This window comes from Scyliorhinus canicula, chromosome 16 (assembly GCF_902713615.1).
Source record: "Scyliorhinus canicula chromosome 16, sScyCan1.1, whole genome shotgun sequence".
Classification (NCBI taxonomy): Eukaryota; Metazoa; Chordata; class Chondrichthyes; order Carcharhiniformes; family Scyliorhinidae; genus Scyliorhinus; species Scyliorhinus canicula.
In genome coordinates, this window is record NC_052161.1 from 34,027,402 (window position 1) to 34,050,908 (window position 23,507).

Genomic DNA, 23,507 nt, shown 5'->3' on the forward strand with positions numbered 1-23,507 from the left:
CACATTTTTATTTGTGCTTTGATCTAGTTTTCCAGAAGAAAATCGGCATAACCCAATTTATCACAGTGGTTGGCATACTTCCAGCTCAGGACCCATAGACACTTGTTGCTTGCCCCATTGGGAGCTTAGGTGTCCATTTATTGGTACATGTGATTGGATTACAAGGCTCAGATTTTTCATGTATTACAAAATGTATACACAAATAGATTTTTTAATTCAGTCGAGGCATGGATTCAAATTACAAACTGATGGAATTTTTCAAGGAGATACTGGTCAGAAAAATCTGTGGGCTGCCATCATCCTGCCAGTGCCCCCCCCCCCCCCCCCCCCCCCCCCGTGCTGCAGTTTGCAGGGTCAGAGGACAGCGTCAAATTTATATCAGGCTTACATTGCATGCATATCTCTTACTCACAATTTCAGGATATAAAGAGCAGGATTCTCCAATCCTCCGGCAGAGCGTCCACGCCATCGTAAACGCCGTCACGTTTTATGATGGTGTGAACGGGCCGCTCCCAGGTCTAATTCTGGCCCCTACAGGGGGCCAGCATGGCGCTGGAGCAGGATCCGCGCATGCACAGTTGCGCTGCCGCCAACGAGGACATGCGCAGTGGCGCTGGCACTAATGTGCACATGCGCAGTTGTTGTATTTTATATTTCCCCCGCGTCTTGACTGTGATAGAAAAATTCAAACAGCATTCATTAGATAAGCAAAACTGAACTTTATTCACTAATTAGAACTGCTAGCAGAAAATGGCAGAAACTTGGAAAGTCGGAAGGCAGTCAATTACAAACTGCGGAGTCCATCCCAAGTCTGCGATAGTACAGAAAAGAAGGCGATTCTTATACATTATAGGATCAAGATAACATGAATACAGCTTGGTCAGGAATTTGATTGAAAGTAAAACATAAGTAATAATCGTTACAATGGCGTCACCTTGCTGACCTCCAGGGGACTTGAGTTTCATATCATTATCTTGTCTTTGTTTTAAGAAAGGGAAGAAGTTGTTTAGGAACAGGAAGAAATAGTTGTTCAGCTTGTTATGTATTAAGACTACTTCTAGTTCCAAGCCTTATCTAGACTCTCAGGACATGCTGTCTATGTGTATTCTGAATCTGTGTCTTAGGTTAAATTCAATTGTACCAAGAAGACTTGACTAGTTTTCCCATCATGCCATTATTTGCTTCACACAATACCGCACAGTGGCCTCCTTCAACACGCCGGCCCCGACGCAACATGGCGCAGGACTACAGGGGCTGGCGCGTAGGAAGGGAGGCTCCCAGCCACAGGGGCCGGCCCGCCGATTGGTGGGCCCCGATCGCGGGCCAGGCCACATCAGAGGCCCCCCCCCAGGGTCGGACTACCCACCTTCCCCCCACAGGCTGCCAACCGTCCTGTGAACGCCAAGGTCCCACCGGCTCAGAGCAGGTTAGAACAACGCCGGCGGGACTCGGCTTTTTTATAACGGCCGCTCGGCCCATCCGGGCCAGAGAATCGGCAGGCCCGCCGCGGAGTGTGGCCCGCAACCACCGCCGCACCAACCACACTAGTGCCAATAGCGCCAATTCTCCGCTCTGCGGAAAATCGAGTGCCGGCGTCGGGACGGCGTGGCCCGTTCGCGGGGATTCTCCAGCCCGGCCCAGGGCTGGGAGAATCCCGCCCAAAGTGCCTAGTTGCTTACGATGAGGGTGGAAGAAGCATTGTTCAGGAGTCCATTTCCTTGATTCTTACACACCCCACACAAGTGAAGCTCATGACTGCTTATGTGGAGGCTGGCCTACCATGTCTCATTCAGTGTGCCAGCCTCCCATACTACTTTGGGTTCTAAATCCTCCAGGGAAGTAGGAATTCCTGGGTAAGAAGATCCTTTCCCTGACTCTATCCCTGGCTTTTGACTGGTATGAAGTGGGCAACTGTGCTATATAATATGGGTGTATCTGGGTCCCTGCTGTTTATCAGTAACTTCCACTCTGGATTGCACCATTTTCCCCACAAGAAATATGGAGCCATTGTACTTCGAGAAATTAATTTGAATTACAATTCTTATTGCTGAAAAAAGAGGCTTTTTGTTGAAGTTTTTTGTCTTGTACTTATCAGATCATTCTCAAGAATACCAATGTTAATGAAAATTATACTGTATGAGAAAAGAGTGCTGATTGGCTGTCAAGTGGACTCTGATTGGTAGAGGCATTACCACGGAGAATGCACCAGTTGATGGCAAATAAAAGTTCACTATTGTTCACGGGAAAGACTCCAAAGGAATCACTCAACACTTGGGTCTTCTCCAAATGTCAAACAGTTTATTGAATTAACACCAGTGGGAAGCAAGTCTCTGGGCTACCATATGCATCTCCACTGAACACAGAAAATCATCAATTCTTATACAATGCAAACAATTACATAGCCCACCTTGGCTGGATGCAACCAATCGTAACAATTATTGGTTATTAGGCAGCACGGGGCTGTGTGGTCAGAGCTCATAAACAAACAGAGGCTCCCTCATGGTGTTTTCCAGACCCCCTTATCAATTTCCTTGGGTTTTCTTGATACCTCACATACTGAGACTTTCTTATTTTAACCTCGCTACGGGCTGGGGCTACAGGTAACATTACTCGGAGGCATCTGCTGATAAGTGATGTCCTGCAGAATAAGCCATTTCTATGGATGTCTGTGGGAACTAACAAGGTTTCACGAATGTGGCCAAGTCAGGTGGCTAAAGCCCCATGAAGCCTCACAAACTGCTACACTTCATTTTTAATTAAGATTTTAGGGTTACACATTGTTAGTGCGTACCTCAGAAAAAAATATGTGTTCCAAATAGTATGCATTCAATACACGTTTATATATTGCAGATGCCTCTGCACAGGGTCCATGCCAACACTTTCAAGCATTGTTTGAAATTTAGACAAAGCTTGACTCTGATTGGTCAAGGCATTGTCCTGAGGAATTCATTATTGTATAAAATACATGTCCCAGGCGACCTCGGGGGAGAAGTGTTCAGTGCTGGTCTCCACAAACGGGCACCAGAGGGAATGGCACTTGTGGGGGTCTCCCATCGGATTGGACGACCCCAGGTGCATGCCCACTTGGCAGCTACTGGTGCCATCTGGGAACCCTTGCACTTCCAGCCTGGCACCCTGACAGTGTCACTTGGGTACCTACCTGACACTGCCAAGATGCCCAGGTGGCACTGTCAGGGTGCAAGGCTGGCATTTTCTGCATAGCGGGGATTGGGTCAGGGGATGTCCTGCGAGGGTATGGGTTGGTCTGGGGACCCCCTTCTAGTAAGTTGGGGCTTAGGGGGGAATGTTAGAGGGTTTCGTCAGGGACCCGAGAGTTTGCGACACCATTTAAAAATGGTGTCACGATCACTCAGTGCACTGAGGAGTTCCAGCGAGTGGCGCTCCTCAGTGAAGAAAATGGGACTAAGTGCGGCCTCAGCCGCGTATTCCCTGCTGAGGCCCCCGATCAAACAAAAATCATACAAGAAACATTGCCCTGATGAGTGCAAGATGAGTGTTTTGACAGGAAACCTCTTTCTTCAGCAACACTCAAGTTCTGTACGATCAAATGGCTACTCTAGTCGATATATTTTTGCCACAGGGCAGCACGGTGGCGCAGTGAGTTAGCACTGCGGCCTCACGGCGCTGAGGTCCCAGGTTCGATCCCGGCTCTGGGTCACTGTCCGTGTGGAGTTTGCACATTCTCCCTGTGTTTGTGTCGGTTTCACCCCCACAACCCAAAGATGTGCAGGCTAGGTGGATTGGCCATGCTAAATTGCCCCTTAATTGGAAAAAATGAATTGGGTACTCTAAATTTATAAATAAAAAAGATATATTTTTGCCACAGCACTGAACTAACTATGGAGACCTCATAGAAGATTTGCATAGGTAAATGTGATTTGAAGTGTTTTTACCACAAGCAAGCACTTGGGATGTTGCTTCTAGGCATTAATGTACATTTTATATTTTTTTGCTCACATGAATAACTAGAGGAAAGTACACTCTAACCTTCCACACTAACCAGGATATAATTAATGCTGGAACTTGCCAGTAATACCCGGCTGCTTCAATTACAAGTGAACAAGAAGGCGGGGTTGGTAATCATAGTAGAATGTTGTGGACAACACCCTCAAACTAAAGGTGCCCTGGTAACTAAGAATCAGTTACCAGATTTGAAGTACTTTCATTACCTTAATTTGCATAGAAGCATGGAAGACTGGGATTTTTAAAAATCCTGTTTTAGAACATGGAACATTACAGCATAGTACAGGCCCTTCAGCCCTCGATGTTGTGCCGACCTGGGAAACCACTCTAAAGCCCATCTACACCATTCCCTTATCATCCAATTGTTTATCCAATGACCATTTAAATGCCTTTAATGTAGTTCAATTTTAGTGCAAGAGACATGGGCTATAGTCTTGTTACAGTCCGGCAACAGCTTAGCTAACTCTTTTGGCAGAGAGGGGCATGCACATCTGGATTTTTCTAAAGTAAATCAGCAAAGGAACCAGAGGGAAGAGAAGGAAAATGTTTTTACACAGTGAGTTGCTATGATCTGGGATACACTTGCTGAAAGAGTGGTGACAGCACGTTCAATACAACCTGAATTAAAGAATGGAATATTTACTGGAAAAGGAAAAGAAATTGCAAGGCTGTGGTGAAAGAGCAATAAATGGCTCCCCAACCCACACCACACACAACTCATCCGGCACGGAGGCTAGGTGGATTGGCCATGATAAATTGCCCTTAGTGACCAAAAACGGCCAGGATGGGTTATTGGGTTACGGGGATAAGGTGGAAGTGAGGGCTTAAGTGGGTCGGTGCAGACTTGATGGGCCGAAAGGCCTCCTTCTGCACTGTATGTTAATGTTCAATGTTCTATGTTCTATAAAAACTGCTTCTTTGTTATGTGTCTGTAGCCTCACTTAACTAAGAACAACAGATATCAGTGTGTGATATTAATTCAAATTCAAAGATAATGCACTATTGCACAGTTTTAATCTATACTGATTTGTTGCAAGGATAATCTTGATTTAGTTTTAACTACTCTAAATGCCTTGGAAAATCAGGTTTCGTGTTGTCTGGAATGTCTTTATTGAAAATAAGAAATGCCTGTGGATAGCACGTGGTGCCAGAGCAGTTTGCTTAATTGGATTGATAATGACAATAGACTGAGGATTTTCAGAATTTTTGGTATGGTTTACTTGACCACAATGCACAACAGGAGGGAGGTGTGGAGTTATCCACACGTTATCCAGTTAACGTTATCCAGGCAACGTTATCCAGTGCTCCATTGCTCAAAGCGGACACAAGTCAATTGTCAACATCTATTAATTAAATTTTGTATCCTAAAATAGCATTGGTCCATGTCTGCTCCTTTAGGTATTGATGTCAAGGGTGTGCAGCGATCTGAATCCAACTTATTACAGGTACTAAGTTTGTCCATCCCATCTTGCCTTGAGAAAATGCTGATGGACTGCCATCTTCAGCTGCTAAAATGTTACAGGTTGATGAAACTAAATGCCTCATTAGGTCCCTTCACAAAGCAGTAATGAGTCAACCTGCTGTAGGACTAAAGTCCCATGTAGGCCAGACCAGTTAGGGATGGGAGGTTTTCTTCATTAGTGAACCAATTGGATTTTTACAATTCAATAGCTTTTAGTAATTGAATGTATTCAAGGCTGAGATAGACAGATTTTTGAACTACAGGGGAACAGTAAGGTACGTAGAGTTGAGGCCAAGATCAGGAGATAGATTCACTATTGCGCAACGTCAGCATCAGGATACCCGACTGGGCGGCGAATGGAGCGTTGCCCAAAAAAACGGCATTGGCGCCAGGCACCAAAAACGTTACGATGCACAAATTTCCGGCCAATGGCGGCAGCGCGATACACAACACGTGGTGGCGGCACCATGCCAAACTGCAATTTGTGTGTATTTAAATCTGATTAACGAGCTGGAAGCCCCATTCTCTGCCCACCGTTATGCTCCACCCTCACAGCCGGGATTAACATGGCCATGATTTGTTGCAAATACGTACAAGCGAGGCCCATGCGCCATGGACAATGAGGGGGAGCAAGGAGGAAAGCAAACCTTTGAAACTTTTTGAGCCTGCTGGTGGATGTGAGCCTGGACCTCAGGGAGTAGAGGGGAATGACTTGGTGGCAATGTGTTGACTCGGGGTGCCTCCTTCAGGATTGAGGTGCCCTGGCTGAGACCCTCATTGCTGCTATAAATTCATTCAAACCCAACCCACCCACTAGCTGCATCTTCAGGCACCTGGACTTTGAGACTGCTGACTGCTCACAGAACCCTGCAAATGCTCTGAGACTACAGGTCATGTGGCAGCCCACCTATCTGGGATATACCCTGATATCCCAGCAGTATCATTAAGCAGATGGGTGTTGCCATACTCAATCGGCGGCCCAGTAGGTATGGACACTCCGCAGTGCACATCTTAAAAGTGCAGCCCCACAGCAGAGGAAGCAGGGGATTAGCAGAGCTCACCCCAAACAAAGGACACATGCACCAGTGCCACTGGAACTCTCCCTGGCACATCACCCCTCTCAGAGTCAGTGGGCCCACCCCTGAGGTCACGAGTTTTCTCCAAACCCTGGGCGGAATTCTCTGAAAATGGGGCTTTGTCCCCACGTCCACAAAAAAAGGGGCGGGAATCACTCTCCCTCATAGCCTTGGTTATGTCCCTCTGTGCCTGTGACGTGTCCCTCTGTGACTGGCTAAGATGAGTCAGTGTCCAGCCAATGCTCTCAATGTCCTCAGCCATGGCCCTTTGTGAATGGGCCAAGCTCTGGAGCATTGCAAGAATGTGCATTGGGGCACGGGACATGTCCACCTGTAACTGGGCTCTCCTGTCCTGTGCCTCAGCCATGGACAGCACAATGTGCCTCAAGCCTTGGACTTCCTGACACATGGCCCTGACGTCATGCCCAAGCCTTCCACTGCGGCCGCCACCCTTTCAGTGTTAGCCTGGGTGCCATGTATTGTCGGCACCCTCTCCTGCACCAGAAGCGACTGGACTCCTCCAGCTGCACTTGCAGGCACTGGAATGTTGCTGACACCCCGTCCTGTAGATTCTGGCTCTGCTTCTCCATCTGCACCAGTGATGGGATCACCTTTTACGGAAGCACAGCATCTGTCTGGGCGGCAGCTATTCCTTGGGAGAGGGCAGCTCTTCCACATCTGCCCCCATCGGGATCCCTGCCTCCACCTGATGTACTGTGTGTGGTGCTCCCCAGCAGGTGACCAGGAGCCTGATCACTAACATTCCCCACCGAGGTGATAGTCTCTGCGATGGTCGATGGTGCAAGTGAAAGCAGCGCCGTGACGTTGGTGTCTTCCCCAGAGTCATGCTCCAGGATGCTCTGAGGGCCTGGATGGAGGTAGTGACCCCAGGCAGCCCAGCCTCATTAGATGGGGATCCTGCAAGACAAAAGAGTTGGGGGTGAGATCTTGGAAACGACTGGCCTGTGGGAGAGGGGTGACTCACTTGCCAAAATGACATCTGTGTTGTATTGGACTTTCACTTGTTTGGCACATACCAAACTCTATTCCAGCCACTGCTCTCTCCTCAACCTCCCTGACGAGTTTCAGGGGCTTTTCCTCAGGGGGGGGGGGGGGGGGTGTATATCTGGGATGCCTGTCTTCTGGCACACCCGATTAAGGGCCATTTTATTCTTTGGGATGCGGAAAGGACATAGTGAGATGCTGGGATCTGTGTTTTATGGGGTGGCATGTGTGTGCAAGGTTCCTGGCCAAAGAGGACAACACATTTTGTGGGGGGGTGGGTTGTAAGATAGGCAGGTGTATTATTGGCCTTTAGGGGATTGGGAGCAGATTTGAGGAGTGAGAGATGGGAGTGTTGCCAAGGGCACAGGAGTGGCTACTTACCCAATTTGCTCGAAGGAGGTCGTTCATCTTCTTATGGCATCGCATTCCAGGCCTCTTGGTGAGGCTGAAAGCACTCACCGCCTCTGCAACCGCATACCAGGCTTTGTTCAGTGCAGCGGACTTGGGTCTCCAGCCCACCCTGGGGAAGAGGGTGCCCCTCCTCTTCTCAATAGCGTCCAACATGTATTCAATGTCAGAATCCAGGTATCTTGGTGCAGGTCTTTTAGCAGCCATCCTCTTGGCTGGGATAACAGCCTGTGCTGAGTGGAGTGCTTAAAAGCTGCTCCAGCTTGTCAGTCTCTGAACTTGAATCCCGGCCCCAGCGAGTCAGGACGGCTGCACACTAGCCCATTTGTATGGTATATTCACTCCTTGCTGGTGCTCCTCACGGCAGAGCGATTCTCCACTGGCAGCAGCACTTAGGATCAGAAGCCCTCCAACGCAGAAGGAGGCTATTTGGTCTATCGACTCTGCAGCAACCCTCTGAAAGAGCCCCACCTCGGCGCATTCCCTGTAACACCACCCCATCTTTGTGACACTAAGGGCAATTTTATCAAGGCATATCGACCTAACCTGCACATCTTTAGACTGTGGGAGGAAACCCACGCAGACACAGGGAGAACGTGCAAACTTCACATAGTCACCCAAGGTCTGAATTGAACCCGAGTCCCTGGCGCTGTGAGGCAGCAGTAGTAACCACTGCGCTGCTGTGTCACCTCAGTCTCCAGAATTGAGGATCCAGGCCCAAATCATCCATGTGCTGAGGCAGAGCAGACTCAGGGGTCACGTGCCTTACTCCAGCTCCTACTTTGTATGGTTATAATGTTCTTATATTTATGGTCACTTTCATTGGTATCTCCTTTTTGTTCCCTCTGTTTGAAGGTGTTAATGTGTTCATTTTGCTTTGAGCAAGTTAATTTCTCCAGTAAAATCTTAGTTAAAATAGTTTAATATGAAAGTATTAAGTGCTCATATGGCAAAACTACTCTCAATTCTTCAAGGAAATGAGTAAAGAAATAGGAAAAGTAAGGGATAATGCTGACGAGCTTAATAAGTGTAAGGAGTGTACTTGAGAACTAGAGTATGGCAAATTATATTTGAAAATTCAAACAAAAAGCAAGATGTGATGTGTAAATACCTAGATAATTTAGTCTAGCATCAGCAATGGGAAAAATGCGTGACACACCTACACAGGATGTAATCGGTTTTCAATAAAAACAGAAGATACCTGAGGAAATTGTCTGAAATGAAACCAATAAAGTTATCTTTGTAAAGCATCTTGATTGAATGGATGGAGGTTATTTAATGGGTCTTCAGATAGCACTGTCAATGTGGCAGACTATGTTAAGAACTGATTCAAAGCAGGAATGGTCGACCAATTGTCATGAAAAAGAACTTGCTTCCGGAACTATGAAATTGACACATGGAATGTAGCTAGCCTGGGTTAAATAATGTAGAGAGTCAGGTTAGCTTTATTTGAGAAGATCCAGTAATAATGATTAAGCATTTTTTGGGTCTTACGTAAAATCTTCTGAGCATTTTCCACAATTAGCTGGCTTTGGACCAATAGGAAGATATATTGTGAAATTGCACATACCATGGGTGGACATTTACAGTCCCTTCTGTCGAAAGGATCTTCTGGCCCCGCCCTGCCAAGGCTGTAAAATGACACCCCGTATAATATTGAAATTTTCTCCTCATTATTCAACTCTGTCAAGTGTGTATGCCCCTCTCTCACTGTCCATCTGTGAATGTCTGTGTTTATGTTAGTTTATGGTTCTCTGTGCTTGTGTAAACCCATTCCAGAAACTATTAGCTATTCGGCCATGGTCTAGTTCTCTGAGTCTGGCTCCCATCTGGAAGCAAAGCATTAGAGAAAAAAATTATTTAATTGCTTCATTACAATAACTGGATGATGAGTACTTCTCATTGTTGTGTTTATTGCAGAGGAATTATTTTGATTGGGGAAAGAAGTTTTGGGATTGAGCCATTGGAAAGCTCATTAACATTTGAACACCTAATTTATCGACTCGAGGACATGCAAACAGAACCCTTTATGTGTGGAGTACCTCACCATAGTGGATCAACAAATCATGATCATCACTCAAGTTATGGGAGTTTGGTGCAGCACCTGAGGGTAATCGCAGCTTTATTGAACTGTTTCATTATTTAATAACAAATTATTGATTTAAGTCACAAAATGTATCTCAGGTTCCTGAGTGTTATAGAATTAGCTTTTATTTATGTCTCTAATTGGGTGAAACCATGGATGTCAGAAACTAGGCATATATTTCTGAAAGGTACAGATCATTTCAGTCAATTCTGCATACACCCATCACCCAACGAAAACAGGAACATGGGGCTAGTTTTTTTCCGAATGATGTTTGGGGCTGAAATCAGGAACTGACCTTGGGGAAGTCTGATAGCAGCAGTGGCCAATGAAGACGCCACCACACGGGGCCAATTGAGGATGGCGAGAACTTCCAGCCCAATCAGAGGGCCCACACCTTTAAATCCACTGCTGAAACTACAAGAGGGCACGACCATGCTAGGGCACTTTTAAGACCATTTAAGTCGTTTTTTTAACAGCAGGGGCCAGGAAGGCCCCAGCAATCGGGGAAGGGGGATTAGTACTGAATCGCCCTAATATGTGGGGGCTCCCTTCATGCGGCATATAGCAGCCAATATAGCGGGCCCACTCCTGGAATTCACTTTGTGGCCGCCAGAGTAAGATGCTGCTGGGAGTGAGAAGCAGCCCTTCATCGGTCACTTAAGTAGCTCAGTAGATCTTCCAGCGGCAGCTGCATTATTGAGGTTCTTGCTAATGGTAATCCGCCATGATGATAGGGAGATGTCTGGCTCCACTCTCTCACCTTAGCCTGCAACATTACCAGTCCTCCCACCTCCCAGCCCATCATGATATGGCCTGGAAAATTCAGCCCTTTGCATGTACATTGATTAAAAAGACAACTTGTTTGTCAGTGTCCTGTTTTTCAGTCCCTTAAAGGATCTTTGTATTACATTCTATAGTCATACGTGTTAACTGGGAAGGGGTCAGCAGGGAAATGTTAAGAGCCTTTGCCTTATAACTTAAAATGAATATACTGTATTTTCAAACTGTATTGTAAAGCACAGCTGGTGTGGAGAGTAGAGGGATTTATTTAAAAGTTTGGATTTTTTCTGATTGTTTTAGGCTATCACATTGAGGAATACATGCATTGAACTGTGCTTTAGTCAATAATACATTGGGTGATAAAAATTAATATTCTGATGAATTTCAGGAACACACTTGAACCATTTTTATATGAAAACTTGGAAAAAATGGTTTCCTATTATAACACAATTATAGAATCCCTATCGTGCAGAAGGAGGCCATTCGGCCCATCGAGTCAGAACCGGCCCTTGGAAAGAGCACCCGACTTAAGCCCACGCCTCCATCCTATCCTGTAACCCCACCTAACCTTTTGGATACTAAGGGGTAATTTAGTATGGCCAATCCACCTAACCCGCACATCTTTGGACTGTGGGAGGAAACTGGAGTACACGGAGGAAACCCATGCAGACACGGGGACGAAAGTGCAAACTCCAGACAAACAGTCACCTGAGGCTGGAATTGAACCCAGTGTTAACCACCGTGCCACCTTGCCAATATAACTGAGTCATAAAAGTTACGAACACGGTCAAAATATATGCAGTATTTTATATATGTTCTGATATTGCAGTCATAAAGTAAGATAGCCTTCTGTATACTGGAAGTTACATTTAAAGATATTGCAAATTACATATCTAAGAGTCAGGTACATTCAGATATTTGCAGTAAAAAAATTGATCTAATTCTACTCTCATGTTTAACCATTAGAAAAAGCGAGCTGTTTTGCCAACAACCAGTTATGTGGAGCTGGTATTGGTTGTTGATAATGACAAAGTGAGTATCAATTTATTCAAATGAGTTCAAATTTTGATTCAAAAGAATATTAGTCTCACTGAAGCTGCTTACCTATGGTCTTGTTTTGTGTTTTCCAGTATAATTTGCACAACAAGAATGAAACACTGATTCAGGAGCAAATGGTTGAACTGGTTCACATTGTAGATGGAGTATGTATGGCCTTTTGGTCAGTTTTGAATGATCTGATCCAGATGAAACATTCCTGACTTTGAACATTCATATAACTTGTCTAACCTTAGTGACAGATTTTCTGTGGTATCATACCATGTATGATGGGGATTATAAATGGCAGGCTAAACATAGTATGGTTTAAAGGGAGTAGGTTGGGTGTAGCATGGATTAGAAGAACCGAGCTGTATATTACTTGGGTTAGTGAAATCTGACCAGTGATTGCAAGGATTGCTGTGTTAATGGTGGCAAGCATCACATCCTTCCATCCATTCTTTGCCTCACTGGCTATACTAGATACTTTAAAACAGATCCATCTGAGTATATACCAGAACTTATCCATTGACTTACTGGAAGTGGGTACTTTAGATTGGCCGAATGTGCCAATCTGCAGATACTTGAGCTAGGAAAATATAATACTGGAACAAAAGCAAAGGTACCAGCTGATAGCAACTCTTCTGTTTTAAGCAGGCCACTAGAAAGTCAGCTTTCAGAAAAATCAAGCAGCTGCTCTGGTATGCATCTTTAATCAACATCACTGGACTAACGTGGTGATGCTCCCGATCTAAAAATGATTCATTAAATTCTAGTTACTAACTAGGAGAAGCTTAAAGTCTGATGTTAATGCTGGGCAGGAATTAGGGTGTTCGGCCCAAAGCAGATGGGGTTCATCAGACTTGAACTGAACTGAACTGAACAACCTCCAGGCTCCTGTGAGACCAGGAGTTCAAATTTCAGAGGTGCATGAATGCTACAGGAACACAGCTGTTTCTGTTAGTATATTCTGTTCAGCCTCTTTCTTAACATAAGGCTCACACTATTCCCATAAAATCAACAGGGTGAAAATGGACTGTATAGATTTTGGACATAAATGATACAAGTAGAGAAAGCAATTGATAATACAGCTCATTTCAGGCCAGTGGGAGGTGGGTGGGGTGGGGGAGTGGAGAGGGCGGTGGTGCAGATGTGAAGGTGGAACTAGGAGAAACTTCAGAGATGTAAACATCAGGCCTGCAGCCGCAAAGGCCTTGGCTTAATGGGATCCTTAATTGGACAGCAGACTTGGAGACATCCTTTTAATTGACCACCTTCTTGAAGATCCTGCAGATTGTCGCCCTAACAATGAGAAAAGGGTTGGGACCTGGAAAAGATCCTAACTCACGCTCACATCCAAACAGTATAAGATTCTGTCTTTGCTCCCCTTTAAGCACATTTCATTGTTCTATCATTAACAGAAAACCAATCATCACTAGCAGATATTAACTAGCCTTTTTCAAAATCTTTTAGATGTACAGCTCTCTGAATGTCCGTGTCATACTGACTGGTCTTGTACTCTGGAAAGATAAAAATCAGATTGTTATCAATGGAAGTGCTGGGGACGTTTTGGGTAGATTTGTAAGATGGCGTGAACGAGTCCTGGTCCCTGAGAAGAGACATGACAGTGGACATCTGATTCTGTAAGTTTGTTTGTGTGGGACGTCATCAGGGCTTCCTCTACTGTTGCTGTACCTTTTGCACTTTAAGCACTTAAACATGTAAATGTGTGATCCACATTTAAATGTCGTCTTCAATAATGCAACTATAGAGTAAATCAGGCGCGCTGCTTAATGCTACCTGGTGTAATAGAATTGAACATGAATTTTAACAGTATATCCAGCAAGTTACGTTTGTTTCATCTGGCCAGGACTTACTGAGATTTACCAAAATAGTTCCAGGGATGAGAAATTTTAGCTATGTTGGAGGAGCTGGTGCTGTTCTCTTTGGGAAGAGGAAAATGATGGGAGATGCACAGGATTTTGACAGGTTTAAGAAAGGCAGATAAAGAAAAGCTGTTCCGACTTGCTGATTGTACAAGGGGACATGGATTTAGATTTTGGACAAGATGTGAGGAAGAACCCTTTTACACAGTGAATGCTAATGCCCTGGAACTCGCTGCCTTTGAGATTAGTGGAAGCAGAAATGATGAATGATTTCAAAAATAAATTGGATGGACACTTAAGGGAAATAAACTTTCAGGGCTACATAGAATAGAGTGGGAGATATGAGATAGACTGGATTCTACAGAGAGCCAGCATGGACTCGATGGCCCAAATGGCCTCCTTCATTGCTGTTATGACTCCATGACTTCAAAACTATCGAGCTCTTCAACATGGTGGATTCAATCCCCATACTGCCTGTGCCAATTCTGCCTGTGCCAATTCATGGATGTCTGCCTCCTCACAGTCAGCTCTCATGTATTAACATGGAATTATGATTGACGGTGATCAAATACAGTCTTGGCATTGTCTGATTTTCACGGCCTCCACCCAGCAGGAAGACAGCAACAGTGAAGCAAAAATGAAATGGCACCTCAGACAACTCCACTGCTACTAACCTCAGCATGGTTACTAACATGTCAAATGGGATCTTCAGATGAACAGCCCAAGCTGAATTATTTTTAATCTTATTTTCATTTTCATAAAGGAAAGGCTGCAAAACTTTGATTAATTTACACCAATATTGTGTTTTTAGATTTTCGATTCTTCTCCTGGTGCATTGGATAATACTGAAGTACCTGTCTCTGGGGTTTGGTAGCACCATTAGCTGAAAAATGACCATTCTTTATTTGAGAGCCGAGCATAGTGTTGAGATTAGTGGAAGCAGAAATGATGAAGCAGCAAGAGTGGCTGCTTATTTAACATGGGTGACCTAATTCTGCCCTCAGTATCATCCACTTTTCAACAGGAGTCACTAGACATCAGGCCTTGTTGATTTCCCTTTGCTGAGCTTTAAAAACATAGGGCTGGATTTTCTCAGTTGGGTGGCAGTCCTGATGTCAGCCACAATTCCACCTCCGAGAGTCCCGAACAAATAAAAATGTCAGATGGACCAGGAAAGCAGGAGACCCAATAAAAGGGCCCACTGTGATGTCCAGCTCACAACTTCACCCAGAATGGTGGGTGCTGTTGAGGCCAGCAGGAGAAGGCAGGGGCTCCTCAAAATAGAGTTACTTCCAGCAGCATTGTGAAAAATTAGAAATCCCTCAAGGGCCACAGGTGTCAGGCCATCATTGTGGAGGGGGGATTCCTTCAACTAGATGGCTTGCAGCTCTGCTGTGGCTATTGCATCCCAGCAGATTCTTAAGGGGTGAGTAAGAGGAAACGTCAATGGCCGTCTAGTCTGCTGATGGGAGACGGCCTCCAGTTAAATGCTGGGCTCTGATCTCAGCAACCAGGAAAATTCAGCCCAAAAAGCCAGTTTCAGTGCCCTGACCATCACTTCAGCTCAAGATCAACCACCTTACTATAAACTCCGATATTGATCACGGGCATTATCAGAGCTGAACTGGTTTAACACAGGGCTAGAGAGTTGGCTTTTAAAGCAGACCAAGGCAGGCCAGCAGCACAGTTCAATTCCCATACCAGCCTCTCTGAACAGGCGCCGGAATGTGGTGACTAGGGGCTTTTCACAGTAACTTCATTTGAAGCCTACTTGTGACAATAAGCGATTTTCATTACATTTCATTTTCATTTCACATGCATAATGAAGCAACTAGTGATACAAGAAAGTCTTCCTGTCAGGTTTAGTTCACTTTAAAATTCCTCAGCTTTAAGAAACAAAGGCCAACTTTACATGGACAGAATAGGGTAACATAGGCCTGGGTGGGAAGCAAAACAGATGGAATGGTATTTGCCAGACATTATACAACATACCTGGTATTCAGTTCTATTGAAGTCAATAGAGCTGAAAATGGGGTGCAGTGTATAACAGGCGATTGATGTGATGCCGTAAATTTACGTTTCAGTCATCTCCAACTTCACCCCAATATTTCCAAATAACTTGGGCGAAAAAAACATGTTTCAATTATTCTTTTGTGGAGCCAACATAAATGTGTTCTCAATTTTAAACAGATGGCCTGTGGGGTTAATTGTCGATTTTCCTGGGTGCTGTTACAGTGACTTCATTTGTTTTTCATTTTTCTATTTCAGAGGTAAAGCACAGTTTAGTGGAATTCTAGGCCTTGCCTTTGTGGGTACAGTCTGCTCTTCCAGGCTTGGAGCTGGAATTAATGTTGTAAGTGATCTGTGCTATTGCTTCAGGGCAACTGTTCAATAAGTGGAGAATTTAGGGCCAGATTTTCACTCTTGAGATAGGTCACTTGAAGTACACACGCCTTGGGAAAAAGTGCCCCAATACAGTCTAATTTCTGTTCTGGGGGCAGGGGGATGGAGGTGGTTATGGATGGCATCAGGCCATCTGCACTTGCATGCAGGTTGTAGGTAGCCACAGTGACTGCTGCTTGCTGAGATGGGCTTTCCAAAAGGCCCAACTCTGTATCTTTGTCCCAGTTGATTTCTGAAAGATTAGGCACTCTAACCCTCACCCAACCCACTCCCATGGCCCCTTATAGCCCACTTGCTAACTCATTGCCTCGCCATGATAATTCACCCAGTATACATTCTGCACAGATCCATTCAGCCCTCGAGTAACAATCTATTCTCCGAAAAGATTTCTAACTGTGGTACGAGCGGGAACTGCTGCTCGGCCTGGCGAGGCTGGCAACGCAATTCAACGTAAATTAGTCCACTTAATGAGGTCCCACGGGCTTCACGTCACAAATGAAGGCTCGCCAGGCCGATTAGCCTGGCCCATGCTTCTGGGGAACAGTCTGGTGGGCACCACACAGATGCACATCAGGTGGAGGCAGGAACCCCCAGGTGAGACAGTCGGAGGGCTGCTGGGTCCCAGGACCCAGCTGGGTCCCAGGCAGATGCTGAGCCTCTGGAATAGGTTTAGCCAGATCTGATGGAGACGTTAGAGAGCAGCCGGAGGGGGATGCCAGCGACACTCCAGCAGGTCCATAGTCGATTGGAGGAGTCCAATGGGCTATGGGCGCAGGATAGGTCGCCAGTAATGTGTGCCGCCGAGGCCAATACTACAAGGCGGCAATTGCGGTGGAGAGCCTGGTACATGACAAGGCATTGCCCAGATGGTAATAGCTATGGCTGATGGCCTCGGTAGACTCTCCGACTCGATGGGGGATGTTACCCAATACCAGGCTGACCTTGATGAGGTTCTGCGGGACATGTCCCGGTCTCAGTTGGGAATGGCCGAGGCCCTGCAGAGCTTGTCCCAGTCACAGGTGGGCATTGTCAAGTCACTGCAGAGCATGGCCCTATCATTGAGGAGCATCGCCGAGGGCGTCAACCATGGAGCAGACATTGGGGACCCACCAGGGCTGGCAGGGCCAGATAAGACAGGGGCAGCCAGAGCTCGAACCAGCTGCTCCTCTGTCCCAAGGTGACCCCGAGGGCCCTATGGGCAATGACCGGGAGGAGGGGGCACTGGGTGACAACCTGGAACCATCCAATGGGCTGGTGACGGTGACCACCAGCACCCCTCTGATGAGGCCGCATCTCGCAGCCAGCACCCGGAACAGGGTGGCATGGCTGTGCGTGTGTCATCGACAAGTGAACCGGGGCCCTCCGGCCCCAGAGCCCCAGGGTTCCCGTCAGGGGCATCAAAGGCCACAGAACGTGGTAAGCACCTGACTGGCTGCCTGGTGATACACATCGAGGTAGTGGTAGAGCAAGGAAGGCCAAGCTCATCGAGGATAATTGAGGGCACTGGGGGGGTGAGAGGGTAGTTGAGGGGTAAGGAGTGGAGTGTGCGTTGGAGCAGAGGGGGAGGGGTTTTGTGGGGGGTTTGGGGCGGAAAGAGGGAGGGCAGGGATAATTGGATGGCACCACAGGGAAAGTGGGGCAGTGGTGTACACTTGTACGAGGAACATTAAAATACCTTCACCAGAACCAGCATGACGCCTCTGGCTCTTTGTTCCACAATCCGGACCAAACACCAATCCCATGCCCCATACCACCAGACATGCCCCCCCCTCCCCCTGCACCCCCCCCCCCCCTCCTCCCCCCCCCCCCCCCCCCCCCCCCCCCACTAGACACGCCCTGCCCACGCACACTCGGCTGCAGTCATGTGCCCGGGGCTGGGGCCCATCCCCTGGGTTATCGGAAGTTGGCCGCTGCATCTGTGCTGCCTCCCGCATAATTCAAGCACAGTGTCCATGCATCAAGGTGTAATTGGGATACTAGACAATGAACCCCACATGCTACATGACCCACCCTCCCACAGGGATCCACTTGGGATGTGTGAAGTGTGCACTTCACCACAATTTCCAATTCCCTATTAAAAATAGCCTTCAACCGCAAGGCCAGAGGCCTCCGCAGTCAGTGGGATGGGTGGTCAGTGGGGCAGACAGGCTAGGGTTGCCCCCAGAACAGGAACACACGGTCCAGGGGTTGGCATGGTGGACCCGCGCACATCTGACCCCCCTCCTGCAGACCCCCCAGTCCTGATACTCCCAGCCCCGCATGGCGGCCTACCCCCAACTGGGGCTGCACCCCTCCAGTCGCGACCCCCCCCCCCACCTCCCCCCCCCCGCCCCCACCCACTTGCACGAGCACAGGGGCAGCATGCCCAGTGCCTCTGTTCATTGCCTGTGAGCAAAGATGGCTGCTCACCTCCTTGGCTCCCCGCAGCAGCCCATCCACGTAGGTGTTGTGTGGGGAAAGGGGGGAGGGAGGGCGTGCGGTTGGGGGAGGGGGGATTGCTGTTCAGACTGGGTTGGGTCGGGATTCCTTTGGTGGCCTCAGAACAGCATTCCGCTCTTTCGCTAAACTGATGTTCTGGCGAGCGGATCTCCGCAGTGCACAAAACGGGGCTATGTGCAGCCTTGAGGCCCCTTATACAATATGAGTCTCATTATCATAGAATTTACAGTGCAGAAGGAGGCCATTCGGCCCACCGAGTCTGCACCGGCTCTTGGAAAGAACACCCTACCCAAGGTCAACACCTCCACCCTATCCCCATAACCCAGTAACCCCACCCAACACTAAGGGCAATTTTGGACACTAAGGGTAATTTATCATGGCCAATCCACCTAACCTGCACATCTTTGGACTGTGGGAGGAAACCTGGAGCACCCGGAGGAAACCCACGCACATACGGGGAGGATGTGCAGACTCCACACAGGCAGTGACCCAAGCCGGAATCGAACCTGGGACCCTGGAGCTGTGAAGCAATTGTGCTATCCACAATGCTACCGTGCTGCCCTGCTGCTCATTGAATAGCCATGTGTTTCTCGGGGCTGCGAGCGCCATGAACCACACAGCTAAACACGCTCACTATGGGGCTTTGTTCCCATTTAGTTGAATCGAGCCCTCAGTAACCAAATCTCTCTCTCTTTTACCAACTAGTTCGACAACAGTGGTGTGGCACGGGCTGCAACAATTCTTGCTCATGAATTAGGACATAACATGGGCATAGGTCATGATGATTCACGAACCTGTGAGTGCCCAACTGTGCACTGCATCATGGCTAGTTCAGTTACGTAAGTACAAAACTGGCTCACTTAGTATTTTTTATGTGGCTATGAAAGAAGGCAATTATTTTCCATTGTTTCACAGTAATATTGAATTTCAAGAATATAACATAATTATGAATGGTAAGAAAGCTTGCTGGTGGTATGTTGCAGGTCACCCGGCGTGCACTTATATCTGTTGTTGTGCTCTTGAACTACAGATAGTAATAGTGATGGTAGAGGCTCCAACATTCTTTCCACCAAATGGCAAACCAGGAATCTCTCCCATTCTTATTGCCTGCCATTGGCCTGTGTAGAAGGATTTGCAGGTCAATACTCAACCTGTTTGGCGGTTAAGAGACCAGGCCCTTCTTGGCCAACAAGTCCTGGGGTGGGACATGAACTCGGAGCTCCTGACTCAGAAGCACAGGGAGTCCGCACTGAGTAATAAGTTTTCTTTACACAAATGAAATTTACACTCCCCGGTAGACCCCTATCAGATTCCTCTCTGGCCGGTGCCTTAATGGCTGACCTTATTTCCAATGGGTAATTGAGATATCCCACCCCTAGCGGGGGAGCTCGTACACACGCAAAGAACACAGGGAAGCCAAGAATTCCCACCCCATCGGTCTCCTGCGGGACATTGCATTTCCGCCCCCCCCCCCCAAAAAGTTCAAAGACCCATTAACAAGCAATGAGGGGGAGAAGGAGGAGCAGGCACAGGACGTTGGTGTCTCCTCGGCTCCAGTAAGTCATTATGGAGCTGATGTGCCGGATCAGTCAGCATATACCGCATTGGTGAACACCGTCTGTGGCAGGAACAATGTGGCGGACGACCTTCAGAAGCCGGCTGAACTACGGAGTTAGCGTCTGAGACCTCCGAGGACTGCGTCTCCATCTCGGAGTCGGAAGGCACAATGTCGGACATGTCAGAATGGAGAAAGACTGCAGGTGTCACAACAGGCTGGTTCGACAATAGAGTTGGAGGATCCAGGACGGGCTTCTTTCGAGGCACTTCACGAGGGCGCAACGTCCGTGAGCGAATGCAATCCATGTGCCATTTAATTAGTTGCCCCCGGACCCAAACTTGGTAAGAGACTGGTCCCATTTGCCGAACAACAATCCCAGAGAGCCAGTGGGCACCGTCATTGAACTTACAAATGAGCAAAGTCATCAGGTGCGAAGTGTCAAAGTGGTTGATGTTGAACTGGACAACACTTTGCGAATCATGCTTACAGCGGATCTTCACATTGATGGCCGGTAAAATCAAACTTAGTCGTATATGAAGCTTAGGACCCATTAACATGTCAGCGGAGGCTACCCTAGTAACTGCGTGTGGAGTGGTCCTGTGCAAGAATAAAGTCTTGCTAACCTTGCATCCATCGAGCTGGACGCCTTTTTCTTGAACCCCTGTTTAATGGTCTGCATGGCCCATTCTGGATGGTATGGGGCGGTGCGGACATGGCGAATCCGATTGCTCTTCACAAAAGCAGCAAACGTATCACTAGTGAGAGATGCCCCTTTATTGATATTCTGGAGCGACTAGGCCTGGATGCAGCCTTCTGGGTTTCACAGATGGTGTGGTGTCACCATGTTCTTCCCGCTGCTCATTGAATGCACCAGGGACAGGTGGAGGCGGGAGGTTCAGACCCACTGCAGTGTTCCAGCACCTCCACTGCGAGAGTCACCGGCACGGACCCCATCACCTCCTCTTCCCTCAGGGTGCTCGACGCCCCCGGACTACTCTAGGATGGTGGCTCGAGAGAACTCTGGGGGCTCCGCCATCACCTGGAGCTGCCAGTCCTGGAGACCCGCCCTGCTCTCGGCCAGAGTCTCTATGCTGGCGGCCATGGAGCACAACGACTGTGCCACATCACACTGGGCCTATGCCCAATCACTCATAGACCAGGCCAGGTCCTTCTGTGACTGGCTCAGGTCAGATAGCCCAAGGCTAATGCTCTTGACTCCTGCAGATATGGCCCCTTGTGACTGGGCCATGCTCTATGGTGCCACAGAAATGTCCTAGTGGCCCTGGTACATGACTGTCTACGACCGAACGCCCTGTCCTGTGCCTCACAACTGCCTGCACACTGTGCCCCAGGCCTTGGACATCCTGATACACGGCCATGACCCTCACACCCAAGGCTTCCATCCCAGATGTCACCCGTGTGGTGTTGGCCTAGGTGGCAAGCATTGTTGGCACCGCCTCTTGCTCCTGCAGGCATTTGGACACCTCCAACTGCACTTGCAGGCGCTGAATGGTTGCTGACAACCCCTCATGTAGTCCGTGCTCTGCGCCTGCATTTCCAACATTGCTGGGACCACCCTTTCCAGAAGCCCAAGACTTGTCTGGGTAGCAGCTGGACCCTGTGGTCAGGCTGCCCTCCAAATGTCTGCCCCCTCTGCGGTTTCTACCTCCATCTATACTCTGGCCCACCAAGGTGAGTGCCTCTGTGATGGTGGAGGGTGGGGTGACAGCAGTGACGAGAAGTTGGTGTCATCCCCAGACTGGTGCTCCAGGGTGTTGCAGGGTTGTGGCTGGGGGAGAGGGATCCCGAACGGGCCTGCCTTATCGCCAGTTGAGTTGAGGGGCTGGATTCTTCCACCCCGCCCGCCACAAGATCGCCATGGGTGGGACACAGACCATGTAAAGGTCCACTGACCTAAGACGGGAATTTCCAATCGCCAGGCGGGTGCTACCGGAGAATACTTTTTAAAAAATTTAAAGTACCCAACTCATTTTTTCCAATTAAGGGGCAATTTAGCGTGGCCAATCCACCTACCCTGCACATCTTTGGGTTGTGGGACCGAAACCAACGCAAACACGGGGAGAATGTGTAAACTCCACACGGACAGTGACCCAGAGCCGGGATCGAACCTGGGACTTTGGCATCATGAGGCAGCAGGGCTAACCCACTGCGCCACCGTGCTGTCCCTGCTGCCGGCGAATCCTGCCCGCGGTGTTGCGGTTGGGGGGCGAGGGAAAACATCTGGTCCCGCCTCGCCGGGAGGTGACCCTGCAACACACAAGACAGAACACATTGTGAGATCGCGGGTAGGCGTGGTGTGAGGCGGGGGGGGGACTCACATGCCATCGGGATATTGCATCGGGACTGCCCGCTCCCACCCCGCCAACTACGTCCATCACCCTCTGCTCCACGGCGGTGTGGGGCCGCAGGTGCGGAGATCTCCCTCCAGTCTTCTCCTGTTCCCAGCAGTTGTGGGCCACCTTCTCCTGTGGGGACAGTTGATGCACACCGTGAGACGCTCGGATGTGGAAAACACACGGGCTCTGATGCTAGTGGCTTATGTGTGCAGAGCACCCGGCCAAGGCTGGTGGCATGGGTTTTGGCATGTGGTGCAGGGTGGGGTGCACGTGGACTGCCAGTGGGTGGGGTCGGTCACCCTCTAGGAGGGGGGTGGGTTACAGGAGTGTGGGTCGGGGGTGGTGACAGGTGGCGGCGGCGGTTTCTCACCTTGGCTGGCCTAGGTGGTTGCCCATCGTCACTCAGCACTGCCTAACGGTCCGCCTTTCGAGGGCCACATGGGGCGGGGCAATGGGTGAGGGGTGTGTGACACGGGAAGGTGCCAGGGGCATGGAGCTGATGACTCAGCCTGGCTGGCCTGGGGAGGGGGCTGCCCATCCTCACCCAGCACTGTCTACCCGGCCACATGGTGGTGGTGGTGGTGTGTGTGGGAGGGGGGGGGGGGGGGGTGAGCAATGATGGTTGTAGGGTGTGTGGGATGGAGGTGATACCAGGAGTACAGAGTTGGTGACTCACCCAGGCTGCCCTGAGGAGGCTGTGCAGCTTCTTCCTGCGCAGCTGCCCAGTCCTTGCGGTGGGGCCCTTGGTGCTGACGGCCTCTGCCACTTCCACCCAGGCCCAGTTGACATCACCGGATGGCAGCTTCCCTCCCATCCCGGGGAACAGGGTGTCCAAACTCTCCTGCACAGCATCCAACGGCATACCAGCTCTGCGTCTGCGAACCTTGGGGCTGCTCATGCCATTGTCATGTGAAGAGAGTGGAGCGCTTATACAGAGCTGCAGCTTGTCGGGTTCTCCAGTGTCATTCCTGACTCCAGCGAATCACACGCCAGCATGTGTTGGAATTGCACTGGTCCACGTGGCCTGA

At 48.7% G+C, this 23,507-nt stretch overlaps 1 protein-coding gene across 1 annotated transcript in view; it reads left to right on the forward strand.

The window, feature by feature from the left end:
* zgc:174164 (uncharacterized protein LOC570656 homolog) overlaps nt 1-23,507 on the forward strand; it is a 70,378-nt gene that overhangs the window by 22,755 nt on the left and 24,116 nt on the right. The window contains exons 6-11 of the mRNA XM_038773193.1: nt 9,856-10,045; nt 11,768-11,833; nt 11,932-12,003; nt 13,310-13,479; nt 15,991-16,075; nt 19,270-19,403. Of these exons, the coding sequence (XP_038629121.1) occupies nt 9,856-10,045; nt 11,768-11,833; nt 11,932-12,003; nt 13,310-13,479; nt 15,991-16,075; nt 19,270-19,403 (717 nt within the window). The remainder of the gene's footprint in view (nt 1-9,855; nt 10,046-11,767; nt 11,834-11,931; nt 12,004-13,309; nt 13,480-15,990; nt 16,076-19,269; nt 19,404-23,507) is intronic.